Raw genomic sequence first — 12793 nt, 5'->3', positions numbered from 1 at the left:
GGGCCGATGCGGCAGCAGCAGAAGCGGCGGCGCGGCGCCGCCCCGGAGGTCGCGCACTTGGGCATGCTGCCCGCCAAGCCGCCCGCTGCTGCTGCGCCGGCGGCAGGCGAGGCGGGGCAGGAGGGCAGCGAGGGCGGCGGCGACGACGACGCAGCGGGTGCGCAGCAGCAGCAGGGGGAGCAGGGGAGGCGGAGGAAGCGGCGGCGGGGCGTGGATGCGGCGGGCTTGTCTCTGGCGGAGCAGGAGGCGCTCGCGCTTCGCCTGCTGGGGGCACGGAGGTGAATGGCACACAGCACGCCTTCCCCTTCCTCCGCTGCTGTGCGTGTCTTGCTTGCAACCGGCTCCCAGAGGTGTTTCAATTCATTCGTTTCTTCATGAAAGAGCATCGCGTCTGTAAGCCAACCCGAGCTGTCGTCCTCAGGGAACCGAGCCGTCACCTGGCGCCCAGCCACGCCAGCCACGCCGCCGCCAGCTGCCTGCCTGCCGCCACGCTGCCCTTGACGGACGCCAGGGAGGCGGCGGTGACCCCGTGCCGGTTGCAGGCTAGCCAGAACGTCCAGTGCGAGAGCAGCAGCAGGGTCCCAAGGGTGGCGGCTGCACGCACCGGCGCCGGCGGCTGCAAGCCGCGCCGCCTGCATGGGCGAGCGCACAACAGCAGACTGTCGTAACTTGCGCTGCCGAATGTTTGACTAGCTGTAGGTACCCGCTAGTGTCTCAGCGAGTGGTGCAAGAGGAGCTCCAGGGTTCAGGCACACCACCAGCAGCCGGCCCCGCCCACCTCAGCACGCCTCCCAGCTGCCGCTCGCCCGACAGCAGCGGCACCTGGGCCAGGAAGAAAGCCAGCATGAGGCCGCCGCTGTGCCGCCCAGTCATGTACCAAAACTGCAGCTCGTGCATGGCGGCGCTGACCAGGAAGCAGGATGCGGACCCCACCAGGCGCCGCCGCCTGTGGCGCTTGGCGGCCGAGGCGGCCGCGCCGCGGGTGGCGCGCAGCGGCGGCGCAGCCGTGCGCACCAGCCGGCCTGGCAGGGGCAGGAGGGAGGGCGGCGCCCATTGGGCATGGACGCATCGCAAGGCTGCATCGCCATTGTATGCTGAAAAACCTGCAGCGCTCAACCAGGCACGTGGACTCCCACCCGCCACCCACCCCCTGGCCACAAGCACCTGGCACTGCAACAATAACAAGCCCGCTCTCCCAGCCAGGGCCATCCCCTCACCCTCGAGGACTGGCTCATACACCAGCTGGCGAAGCGTGTTGCCTGCCGCCAGGTCCCACCGTCGCGACCAGAAGTCGGCGAGGCTGGTGGAGCTCCAGGGGGAATCAAAGTGGGGCGACACCTGCATGCCTGCGGGCAGCAGGCAGCAGGGCGCCGGCTGATGGGATGCCGGAGGGCAGGGGGAGTCAGCACACCCCTTGCTGGAATTGAGGAGGCGGGTCAGCCAGGCTGGAACAGCACAGTGCTGTGGCCCGCAGCGATGCTTGCCTATCAACGCGCTGGCTGCGGCAGCTGGACCATCCATCGCAAAGGAGAGGATGGCGTACAGGCCAATCGCTACAGGCGACGGCAAGGGGGAACGGAGGCTGGGGGACTGTTGCTGAGGCTTCGAGCAGCACCAGCCCATGCAGCCCCCAATGAACAGCACTTTGGCCCTGCAGCCGGCACTGCACTCACTGTATAGAAACTCGAGCACCAGCTGCGGAGGTTGCAGGCGCACCAGGCCCAGCCCGACGACGGTCAAGGCAGCTTTGGCCACAAAAGCGGCCGCCATGCTGCCCGCGCCGCCGGCGTGCTCGCTCTGCCGCCCGCCGCGGCCATGCGCACGTGCCTCGGCCCCTGCAGCAGCAGCCAGCGTAGCACATGGGGGGCTGCCGCACTGCGTCTGCTGGTCAACATGCCGCACTTCACTCGCTTGCCCACCAGCAGAGAGGTCGTACCTTCCATGGGCGAGATGGGGGCCAGCTGGATGGCCGCAAACGGCGCCATGTTCCACTGGTCGGCAGCCAGCGGCCCACGGTTGGCGGCCCAAGCCAGCACCTGCAAACGTGGCAGGGCCAGCCTCACTACCATGATACCAGCCAGCGGTCTGCGTGACCACAGTGACCAACACAGTGACCCAAACAATACTGCGGCCTGCATCGCATAGGGCACCTTGAAATTAGACAGCCAAGTAAGTGCGAATTCTACGAGCACAATGGTCACGATTTCAGAGTCCTCGGCAGTCCCAGCTCCGGCGGAACTGGCGACGCGGCGGAAGAGCAGCGGCGCCCCGCAGTTGAAGGCCACCACTGGAAGCGCTGCTGCCAGCCGTGACAGCCCGGGGCGGCTCCGAACGTGGACAGAGAAGAGCCAGGAGGCGCAGAGCAGACAGCCAGCCAGCAGAGATGCCAGGCGCTCGCAGTATGTCGCGGGGTCCCAGTCAGGCATCTCGATGGAATATATGAGCAAATATTTGGCAATTGAGGTTGTTCAACCTTGCGCAATCGGCTTCGGCAAGAATGCTGAGGTGGCACTGGCAGTGATTAAAACCAAGGTTCGCCGCCGACCGATGATTAGGACGTCCATGGCCTCCACTCTCTCCATCTCGGACCCATTGCCAATCCTGTGCCGCCACTTTCGAGAGTGTCGTCGTGCGCTTACGAGCCGCAGGGCTCGCTTGTGGCGGCCAAACGGACCTACGTACTGCTGTGCTAGCCCTGAACCAGCCAGAGCCCGTCCATCCTTCAGGGGCACCCCACCTCCGCCAGAGTTGCGAGGCCTGCCAGCCCGCCGCTTCCCGCCGCCATGCGCTCCCGCCTCCTCACCCTGGTTGGCATCTCGTGGCTTGTGCTGGGCCTGCTGATTATCGTGGTCTCTTTCGCCGCCTGCCTGCTGGGGCTTCCCCGGCGCTGGGCTGTGGCCGGCCTGGCGGTGCACCTGCTAGGCCTGCTGCTGCCGCTGCGGGTGCCGCCGCCGGCGTGGGCCGAGCGCTTCCTGGCATTTGTCACGACAGCGGCAAGGGACTATTTCCCCATGACCATCGAGTTTGAGGACAAGGACGCTTTCAAGGAGGACAGGCCGTTTGTGGTCGGTGAGGTGCCGCCGCTGCCTGCCGGCGGGCCGCCTGCTGCCGCTGCCACCTCACTAGCCTTGCTGCCTTGTGCGTGATGAAGGGTCCGCCTGTGCCCGGGCTGCACGTGGAGGAGCTCACCCCTGCGCCTGCCCCGCTCCTTGTCATGCCCGCAGGCTATGAGCCGCACTCGGTGCTGCCCGTGGGCTCCTGCATGTTCACCACCTACGCCCAGAGCCCTGTGCCGCCCTCCCTGACCAACACCCATATTGCAGTCACCGGCACGGTGTTTCTGGCGCCCTACATGAGAAACTTCCTGTGGTGGATGGGCTGCCGCTCTGCATCAAGAGAGGTGGGCTGTTGGCATCTATTGTGCATACTTGCAGGCACCTCACTCGCTGTGCATGGGCTCGGCCCCCGCTGCTGCAGACATCCGCAGCGTCGTATCCCTCCATGCTGCGCCGCTCGCGCTGCAGGTGCTGCAGAGCTCTCTGGCAAGCGGCACCACCGTCGTGCTGTGCCCGGGCGGTGTGCAGGAGTGCTTCTATATGGACCCGCAGCCCGACAGGGAGGTGGTCTTCCTCAAACAAAGGACCGGCTTCATCAGGTGCTACTAGTGCTGGCCCTGTGGTTGGCCTTCCTGGAGCGGGCAGGGATGGCGAATGGCAGGGTCTGACTGGCTGGGATTGTGGTGCCCTGCAGGCTGGCCATGCGAGCGGGGGCTCCCGTGGTGCCCGTCTTTGCATTTGGCCAGACGCCGCACTACAGGTGAGGGTGTGCTGCAATCGCCATCGTATCGAAATGCAACCCAGGTCCTTGCCTAATGGGTTGCCCGCGCTGCTGTCCAGGTACTGGCGACCCTTCATTGATGCTCTGCGCATCTTCCCACTGGGCAGGATGGCCAGGCAAGCAAAGAAGTGCCTGCCGCCTCCCCTGGCAGCTGCCCCGCCTTGCACTGCGAAGTGCAAATGCGTGCATGCATGTGCTCCCAGCTCACCCTCCCCGCTTTCGCTGCCGCAGCTTTGTGCGGCGCATTGGCTACGTGCCCATGTTTGTGTGGGGCTATCTGGGGAGCGCTGTGCCCTACCAGGTGAGCTCGCCAGCTGCCAATCAACTGCCCTGCTCGCACCCACGCCATCCGTGGGGCTCACCTCAAGGGGTCGGGGGTTCCATCCTCCCTCCCTACACTGTGCAGGTTCCCATGCACCTGGTGGTGGGCAAGCCCATCCATGTGCCGCACAGGGCAGACCCCAGCCCTGAGGAGGTGTGGCAGCACCTAGAGCAGTACATTGCCGCGCTGGCAGGCATCTTTGAGCGGCACAAGGCGGCAGCGGGGCACCCGGACGCCACTCTGACCATCATTTGATGCACAGCCTGCTGCCTGCTGCCCTCAATGGCTTCCTCATTTGCCTCGATTCTTTGTGTGCTTACAAGTTAATCAGGTTATGGTCGCAGCAGAGAGATCTGTCATCAAATCCAAGTTGGAAGTGTGGAACCGGAAGGAGTAGGCCCTGTCGGCTGCATCCAGCATCGCCACCAGCTCCTGGTCTGGCGGCACCCCCGGCAGCCCCAGAGCATCCGCCGCCTGACCCGTCAGCCGCTGCAGCAGGCGGGAGGCTTGCGCCACCACATCTGCCGTGAACTCTGCCAGAATGCCTGCCGCCTGGGCCTCGTCGCCCCTCGCCGCCGCCGCCGCATATCTCCGCTCCATGGCGGGCCGCTGCCGCGCCTCCACGTCTGCCTCCCAGGCTTGGATGGCTGCCGTACTGCCGGGTGCCAGGGCAGGGAAGTCCTGGAACACCAGCGCTTGCAGGCGGCGCCCCGCCCAGAACAGGGACTGCGGGTCGGGCTCCGAAGCTGCGCAGGTCAGCTCTGGCGGCAGGGCGTCGCCAGGTAGCCCAGCATAGATGGGAATAAAGGGAGCCAGCAAGGGCATGCCCATCGCCACGTAGTTTATGGCTGCTAGGCCGCGGGCGGCAGGCGAGGTGCGGCGCAGGCGGCAGACATGGCCCGCCGAGGTGCGGAGCAGGGCGATGGGGCGGTAGGCCTCGCTGGGGTTTCTGTGGAGGTAGGGGTCGTGCTGGCTGGCATCGTAATGGTCCCGCAGGCCTCCCATCACGTCGTGCAGGCCCAGCATGCGGCGGCCGGGCTGCAGGAGGGCTGGCTGCTCCACCGGCGTCACAAAGGCGGGCTGCGATGCATCGGTGCAGCTGGAAGTGCGGCCGGCCAGGCGGTAGTGCAGGGAACAGACGCGAGGGTAGTTGAACTTGGCATCGCTGGGCCCATCCCTCATGAACGCTTTGAAGAAGTTGAAGGGCTGGCCGGCGCCGGGATCAAACAGGCCCTGGTCAATAGCAAACTCCAGCAGCCCGCGGGAGTGCATCACGTTGGCACCATCGCTCAAGTCAACCTCCTGTGGCGGCGGCCAGGGGATATAGGGGACGGGAGAGGAGAATCGTGAAGAGGGGTCAAGCTTGCCTCACAGCAGAGGTGAGGAGGAGCTGTGGGGGTGTCCACGTTCCGTGACTTGCGAGGGAGCCCAGCAGCCACCCCTCGGCTCCGCCTGCCCTGGCAAGCTCTGTGCAGGCCCCCACCTGGAAGCGGCCCTGGTTGGCCGACACAAAGATGGCGGCATCAGGCGCACGGCGAGCCAGCCAGTGGTGCCCCGATGCCGTCTCAAGGTACCAAGCCCCGCCGGCATCAGCAACAAGCAGGCCAAAGCCCTCGCCCGCGCCGATGCTGGCGCTCTCCACCCACCGGCCCGCAAGCGCCACGCCCTGCCGCGCCGAGGTGGCTTGCGGCAGCAGCAGCGAGGGCAGCGCGTCCTCTGTCAGCCCCGAGGCGGCGTTGTAAGGGTCTGCAGCCAGTGCCGCTGCCGAGTTCAAGATTGTCTCGGTGCCAGAGACAGCCACCCCTGCGCTGTTCACGCCGGCCGTCTCTCCGGACGCGTTGCGCCCTGCCGAGGCGTCTGCCAGCGTGACAGGGATGGCACTGTACGCCAGTCCCGGCGCTGGCAGCTGCAGGGCCAAGCCGTTGGCGTTGGAGCGGAACACCGCGGGCTCGGCTTGTGCAGGGTGGTAGACAAGCTTGTTCACTGTGGACCGGGCGTCGCCTGCAGGCGCCACAGGCACCAGCGTGTCATCCAAGTGCAGAAGGCAGCACGCCCTCCACACCTGCACCACCACGCCATACCATTCCCCTGCATACCGGTGTCGTCAGTGCGGGCCACGTAGATACTTCCGTCGGTGGTGGCCTCGCCGCCGACGATGATGGAAGTGCAGGCATGCGACGGGCGGCCGTCGAGCGCTAGCAACAGGAGCAGCAGCAGCAGGGATGGAGCCATGCCTGCACCCACAGCCAGAGAGAAGGCCAGCAAATGTGACATAGAGCTGATAGACAGTCACCAACCAGAATTGCTCAGCACCTCGCGCTCCCTTGCGGCGGCAACGGAGGTGCGGCAGAGCGCCGCCTGCGCACCGCCCGCCATGGCCACCTGTGTCGGCGGAAGCTCTCTGGCTACAGCCTGGAGCTATATACCATGGTGTGTACACACGCTCCGCATCAGAAGCAGTTGCAGCTGTGGCAAGCGGAGACGCCCAGCTGCACAGTCGAGCACACTCAAGTTGCGGGCTGCTTGGGGCGTTCAGAGCTGTATACAGAGTTTTGTGATCTCACGATTTCGGGCAGCCATACCGAACAGGCAGGCTAAATGCCGCCGCCGCTCTGGCCGCTGCGGTGGTGCCGCTCAGCTGCGGTGGTGCCGCTCGGTTGGCACGAACTTGCAAGGCAAAAAATCGAGCAAGGCGGCACGAAGGAATGGGACCAAATTCAGCAACAGTCTCGTCGTCAATGTCAGTACACAAGGATCAGGGTCACGGGGGGTGCCATCAGCTGGCCGCTTGCACCTCTGCCGCCGCCGCCGCCGCTCGCACCCCCGCCGCCGCCTCCTGGATGGCCACCTCCACCTCTGCCAGCCGCTGCCGCGCCACCGCCAGCTCCTTCTGCTTGGCATTCACCGCGTCCATCCTCTCTGCCAACTGGCCGTGCAGGCCGGTGCCGGAGCTGCCGGCGCCGCCATTGGCGTGCGCCTGGGGCGCGGCTGCTGCGGAAGCGCTGGTGGCGGGCGGGCCTGCCACGCCCTTGCCTGCCGTGGGAGGCACGGTGAAGGGCATGCAGCTCATGCCAAAGTCCTCGGTAAGGATGCGCCCCACCTCTGCCTGCGCCGCCGCATCCTTGCACAGCAGCTGCGCAGTGCCGTCGCCCTGCGGGGCAGCGAGCAGCCGCAGGTCAGAAGGAGGGGCCACTAGCCTGGCCAGCTGGCAACGCGCTCCGCAGAGCCAGGCAGAGGACAGCGCACAACACGCAGCAGTAGCGGCGGCGGTGGCAGCAGCGCCGCCCTCCCACCTGCGACCCCACCCCTTTGCCGCCATAGATGTGCGGCTGGATGGGCGGGTGCGCCAGCACCCTGTGCAGCACGGGGCTGGTGAGCTGGGAGGGGCAGAGCGGCGCGGCGCGGGCGGTGAAGGCGCGCTGCGCCTCGCTCATGAGCGCGCCCAGCGCCGCAGCATCACCCGCCGCCATCAGCTGCAGCGCCCTGCCCGTGATGTCGGCGTTGATCGCGCCCAGCAGCTCCACACACCCGCGCTGCTCGTCGGTGGCCGGGTGCGGGAACGCGACCTGCATGCATCGGGCGTGCGCCGAGGTGGGGGCCCCAAGCGGCGGCGGCCCAGCTAGCACGCACGGCAGCTGCAGCGGGGCCTCGCATGCCGGGCTGCTGGCGGGTGCAGCGCGCTGGCGGGGTCTGCGGCGGAGGAGGTGGGCGGTGCAGGCTGCGGGGCGGCCCGCAGACTAATGAAAACACTGTGCACTGCCCCATGCCAGCCGCAGCCTGCCACACCACCGAGCCACCTACACCCCACCTCACGCAGTCCAGCCCAGCCCGGCCTGTACAGAACCTTTGCACACGCGGCCAGCCAGCCAGCCAGCCAGTCACCACCAGGCCCGCCCCACCCCACCTGCAGCTGCTCCAGTATGACCACCGTGTCCTTGCTGGCGCGCAGGTCCACCAGCAGGTAGTGCAGCGGGGCGCCCACGGCGGCGCCCTCCACCCCCACCACGTCGCCGTCGTACGTCATGAGCACCGGGGTGACGCCAAAGGCGCACGCCTGGTCCATCTTGCCGCACTGTGGGGTGCAGGGCGGGGAGGCGGGCGGGCAGGTGGGTGGCCCGCTCAGGAGGGAGGGCTTTGTGGCATGCGTGTGTGAGCGTGGAGGAGCCAGCGAGCCCGGCTGAGGGGCGGGGAGCATGCAAGCGCCGCGCTACCACAGCACCAGCACCTGCGAGGGCGTCATTCGCTCCCCCTCATAAGCATACTGCATCTCTCCCCGCGTGGTCAGCCTGAGGCCGTAGGCCCGGTTGAAGGCGCGCGCCACAAGCACGCACAGCGCCGCCGAAGAAGACAGGCCCTTCTTCAGCGGCAGCGTGGTCCTGTGCAGCGGGCGGGAGGGCGCGCGGGAGGGCGTCGGCCGCGCGTGCGGGCTTGGCCTGGGCCTGTGCTGTGGTGGCCCAGCTGTCCACCGCGCCAGTGCCCGAGCGCCACCCTGCTCCCTGCTGCCCTGGAGTCTCCAGTGCAGCAACAGCCAAACCTGTAGTTGTCGATGCGCAGGCCCCCCACGCCAAAGTCCACCAGCAGCCGGTAGGCAGTGCCGGCGGCGTAGGACCAGAAGCCGCCGCGCTGCGCCTCCTGCACATGTGCCACGCGGAGTGGGAGGCACCAGGGGAGAGCGGGTTCGCCTGTGTGTCTGGCGGCGGAAGAGTAGTGGCTTGTGGGATGCCTTCCCCGGCTGCAGCGCGCACCTTGGCCAGGCCCGCCTCCTCCAGAGGTAGCTCCGTCTCCAGGGTGGTCCCGTCGTCGCGCGTGGACCGCAGGCGCAGCACCGGCTCGGCGAGCGGAGCGACCCGCGCATACAGGCCCTGCTCCGTGCCCACCACGATGGTGCGGCCCGGCACGATGGCGTGGTTGTACCTGCAGCAGGCGGAGAGAGCAGGGGAGGGTGTGGCGGGTTGGGGTTGCGAGGAAGCGGCCGCTGGCGGCGGTTGGCGGCGGCTGTGGCTCCACGGCACTACGCGGCGTAAAATGCCTCTCTCACTTGCGCATATTGCCAGCCCAATCCGAGTGCTCTCCAAACATGCACAACCGGCCTGGCACAAAGAGCTCAAACTCGGTTGGCTGCGTTCCCACCGTCATCGTGGCTGGTTGATGGTCTGCAAGGTGGCCACCCGCGACAGGCACGTTTGGGCATGTAGAAGGCTCTCAAATCGTGTCCTGGACAAAACCCATGCTGAGCCTGTCCTGCCCAGCCTCTTGCCTGATTGGAGCACTCGGCATTGCAATGCAGTAGTTCCGTTCGATCAGCCTTTCTCCCACCTTCCCTCCCCGAGACGAGCTGTGGCCGCGGCAATCACCAAGGGCGAGAGTGTGCTGGCTGGCTAGCGCTGGCTGCAACACAGTGAGCAGGGAGCTTGAGGCGGCTAGGAGGAACAGCCGACAGCGCCAGCTTGCACACCATGCGTCCATCCCGCCGGCTCCCGCCGCTCGGTTGCCGCCCCCCATCGCCATCCTGCAGGTGTGGACCATATACATTCTAGCTCTGAGCAAGTAGTACTTAGCCAGACCCACACGCTTTCCCACCCACTGCGGCCATGCCCATGGCCCACGGCGCTGGCGGCTCGGCCGGTGCCGCCAAGCCGGCCACCCCGGCGTGGGCCACGCCCAAGCGCCTCCTGATTTTGTTCTGCGTCATGTGCCTCTTTATCTACCTGGACAGAGGTGTGTTGGGCGTGGGAAAAAGTGGCTGGGAAGAAGTGGGGGGCCAAGGGTACAGGCGAAGGGTTAACAGCGGCAATCAGAGCGGCGAGCGGCCGACTCCCGCAGCTGCCGAGCTGACCCGACCCTCGCCCGCCTCGCCCGCCGCAGGCATGATTGCGTCCAATGGGGTCAACGGCGCGGCGGCCACCCCAGAGCACCCGGCCTCTGGCATCCAGGGTGACTTTGGCCTGTCACTGTTCCAGGTGAGGAGGCGGAAGGGCCAATGGAGTGGCCGTCGGAACCTTCCCTTTCCACCTATCTCATCTGAATGCCTGCCTGCAAGCAACATCGGGGTAGCAGTTGCCGAACAGCCCACTGCCTCCCTTGCCGCACACCTGGTGTTGCTGTCCCTCACCCTGCCCTGCCCCTACCCTGCCTCGACCCTCACAGGACGGCCTGCTGCCTGCTGCCTTCATGGTTGGCCTGCTGGCCTCCTCCCCGGTGTTTGCCGAGGCCTCCAAGCACCGCAACGGCTTCCGCCTCATCGGCACCGGCCTGGCGGTGTGGACCGCGGCCGCCGCCGGCTGCGGCCTGGCCCCCGGCTTTGCCTCCCTGCTGCTCTGCCGCATGGCGGTGGGCGTGGGCGAGGCGTCGTTCGTCGCGCTGGCAGCGCCCTTCATAGGTGCGGCACCAGGACGGCGCCCGGCTGCGTATCGCACCGCAGTGCACAAACCAGCACCTTCCCCAATCGGCTCAGGCGTGGCAGCTGCCTGGTAGTTTGCTTTTGAAAGCGTGCGAGCGCTCACTTGCGTGCCCGATTGCCCCTCCCGTGCAGACGACAACGCGCCACCCACTCAAAAGGCGCTGTGGCTGGGCACCTTCTACTGCTGCATTCCCACAGGTGAGCTCGCCAGCAGCTTCCCTGCCCGCTGGCCCCAGCAGGGCCAGGAGGCGACCAGAGCCGCCGCTTGCTAGCTGCACAATGCATAAAGCACGTGCACAGGGCGCCGCCTGCTATTCCTCTCTCTGTTTAATCCACACTGTGTGGCTTCTCCCTTACTCCTGGCCTCCCCGACTGCGCTTCCTCCCCTCCTCCCCTTCCCCTGGCCCTGCCAGGCTATGCGCTGGGCTACATTTATGGCGGCCTTGTGGGCGGCTCGCTGGGCTGGCGCGCCGCCTTCCTGCTGGAGGCCGCCGCCATGCTGCCCTTTGTGGTCTTCTGCCTGCGGGCGCCGCCCATCAGCCTGCGCGGCGGCGGAAACGGCGCCGGCGCCTCCGTCTCGCACCCCCACCGCGACGACGACGGCAGCGGCGAGGGCGCGGCGCGGCCGGCGGGCCTGCTGGCGCGGCTGCGGGGCCCCGTGGCTGCTGTGGGTCAGGACCTCCGCCTGCTGGCCAGCCACCCCATCTACCTGTGGAATGTGGGCGGCATGACGGTCTATACGGCGGTGCTGGGCACCTTTGCCTTCTACGGGCCCAAGGCGGGGCGGGAGATGTTTGACATCCAGCCCGAGCGAGCCGACCTCACATTTGGAGCCATCACCGTGCTCACGGGTGAGCGAGCACGAGCACAGCCGGCTGGCTGGTTGCCTGGCTCAGCGCGCACCCACCAGCCAGCTAGCCCTCATTGCAGGCCTGCGCCGCATTTGCGCGCACTTCCGCTCATGCCACACGCCGCGTGCGCTCGCCGTGCAGGCACGCTGGGCACGCTGGCGGGCGGCACGCTGCTGGACGCCGTGGGCAGCTCCATGCGCAACGCGCTGCTGCTGTGCACGCTGGGCATCACGCTGGGCGGCGCCCTGTCGGTGGCCGCCTTCTGGGCCGCCGGCTCCTTCCCCCTCTTCTCCTTTGTCTTTGCCCTGGCCCAGATGGCCATGTTCACCAGCTCGGTGGGTGGAGGTGGCTGGCGCCAGCCGGCGCGCACACCTGTGCTGCCCTCTCCCGCTTGCCTGCCTGCCGGCCTGCCTGGCCCCGCAACAGGCCTGTTCATACCCTCCCGCGTGCGCACCCTCCCCAGCTCTACTCAGCCCCATGTGCCTGGCACAGCCCCTCACCCTGCTTGCCCGCCCCGCTGCCCTGCCGCCACCGCAGGCGCCCAGCAACGCGGTGAGCATGTGGTGCGTGCCCACCGCGCTGCGCCCCTTTGCCGTGTCGATGTCGGTAGTGGCAATACACGTGCTGGGGGATGTGCCCAGCCCGCCGCTGCTGGGCGCACTGCAAGGCCGGCTTCAGAACTGGAGGCTGAGGTGCGCCTGGGCCGGCCGTGCGGGGCATGGGCGGGACCCCTGCACAGCTGGCCTCGTGCCGTGCATTATGGCTGGCTGCTTCTTGCCGAGTGTATGCCATTCCTTTTGCCCTTAACCCCCGGTTGCGTCAATGTGCGCCCCTGCCTCGCCACCCCGACGCCCTGCCCTGCAGCATGTCTCTGGCAAGCAGCCTGCTGCTGCTTGGTGCCGGTGCTTATTTGGTAGCAGCATCGACCGCGCTTACAGCGGTGGATTACCGGCACCTCGTGGGCGAGGAGGAGCAGCAGCCGTCTGACGGCCTGCCAGGCCGTGGAAACAGCGGCCTGGGTCTGCTGGAGGCAGCGGTTGAGGGGGAGCATTGGCAGCAGCAGCGGCAGCCAGCGGCGAGCAACGATGGGGGAGAGGAGAGCGGCGAGGCGGGGGCGGAGCGCAGCGCCTGGGTTCCGGGCTCCCAAAACGTCCCAATGGTGCCCTTTGGGGGGCAAAGAAAGCAGCTGTTGGGGGCAGGTGGGGGGCTGTGCCCCTGCTCAGGCCAATTTATTGGCATGCAAATTGCCGAATTAAATGGTATATGAATTGATCACGGGAGCCCCCTACAAGCCAACCCCCCTGGCTTGAACGCGCTCCAGCACTCGGTGGAATGCCTCCCGTGGTTTGGCGGCGAGCGCTTGCGGCGGCGGCTGCGCCGGGC

General features: G+C 67.3%; 5 protein-coding genes across 5 annotated transcripts; 2 read left to right on the top strand and 3 right to left on the bottom strand.

The window, feature by feature from the left end:
• Positions 1–433: 433 nt before the first annotated feature.
• Positions 434–2426, bottom strand: CHLNCDRAFT_141263 (hypothetical protein; the record flags this gene model as incomplete). Its single annotated transcript, XM_005843283.1, has 7 exons — positions 434–632; positions 779–1022; positions 1218–1346; positions 1515–1553; positions 1674–1835; positions 1937–2036; positions 2193–2426. The coding sequence occupies 7 exons, from the start codon at positions 2424–2426 to the stop codon at positions 434–436; spliced, it is 1107 nt and encodes a 368-aa protein (XP_005843345.1).
• Positions 2427–2999: 573 nt separating this feature from the next.
• Positions 3000–4411, top strand: CHLNCDRAFT_10860 (hypothetical protein; the record flags this gene model as incomplete). The annotated part of the gene is made up of 6 exons (XM_005843346.1): positions 3000–3069; positions 3225–3400; positions 3525–3655; positions 3751–3816; positions 4069–4138; positions 4244–4411. Coding segments are annotated over 6 exons (681 nt in total), but the record flags the coding sequence as incomplete, so codon positions are not given.
• A 75-nt stretch (positions 4412–4486) lies between these two features.
• On the bottom strand, positions 4487–6535 carry CHLNCDRAFT_141261 (hypothetical protein; the record flags this gene model as incomplete). The annotated part of the gene is made up of 4 exons (XM_005843282.1): positions 4487–5461; positions 5643–6160; positions 6256–6393; positions 6526–6535. The coding sequence occupies 4 exons, from the start codon at positions 6533–6535 to the stop codon at positions 4487–4489; spliced, it is 1641 nt and encodes a 546-aa protein (XP_005843344.1).
• A 400-nt stretch (positions 6536–6935) lies between these two features.
• CHLNCDRAFT_141260 (hypothetical protein) lies at positions 6936–9295 on the bottom strand (the record flags this gene model as incomplete). Its single annotated transcript, XM_005843281.1, has 7 exons — positions 6936–7310; positions 7453–7725; positions 8064–8231; positions 8385–8535; positions 8694–8791; positions 8905–9073; positions 9246–9295. 7 exons carry the CDS (start codon positions 9293–9295, stop codon positions 6936–6938), a joined length of 1284 nt encoding a protein of 427 aa, XP_005843343.1.
• Positions 9296–9804: 509 nt separating this feature from the next.
• Positions 9805–12100, top strand: CHLNCDRAFT_8328 (hypothetical protein; the record flags this gene model as incomplete). Its single annotated transcript, XM_005843345.1, has 7 exons — positions 9805–9877; positions 10025–10119; positions 10307–10538; positions 10692–10757; positions 10973–11410; positions 11552–11745; positions 11948–12100. Coding segments are annotated over 7 exons (1251 nt in total), but the record flags the coding sequence as incomplete, so codon positions are not given.
• Between the last annotated feature and the right edge of the window lie 693 nt (positions 12101–12793).

Source organism: Chlorella variabilis (genome assembly GCF_000147415.1).
Source record: "Chlorella variabilis unplaced genomic scaffold CHLNCscaffold_32, whole genome shotgun sequence".
Lineage (NCBI taxonomy): Eukaryota > Viridiplantae > Chlorophyta > Trebouxiophyceae > Chlorellales > Chlorellaceae > Chlorella > Chlorella variabilis.
This window is presented reverse-complemented; position numbering and strand designations above follow the sequence as displayed.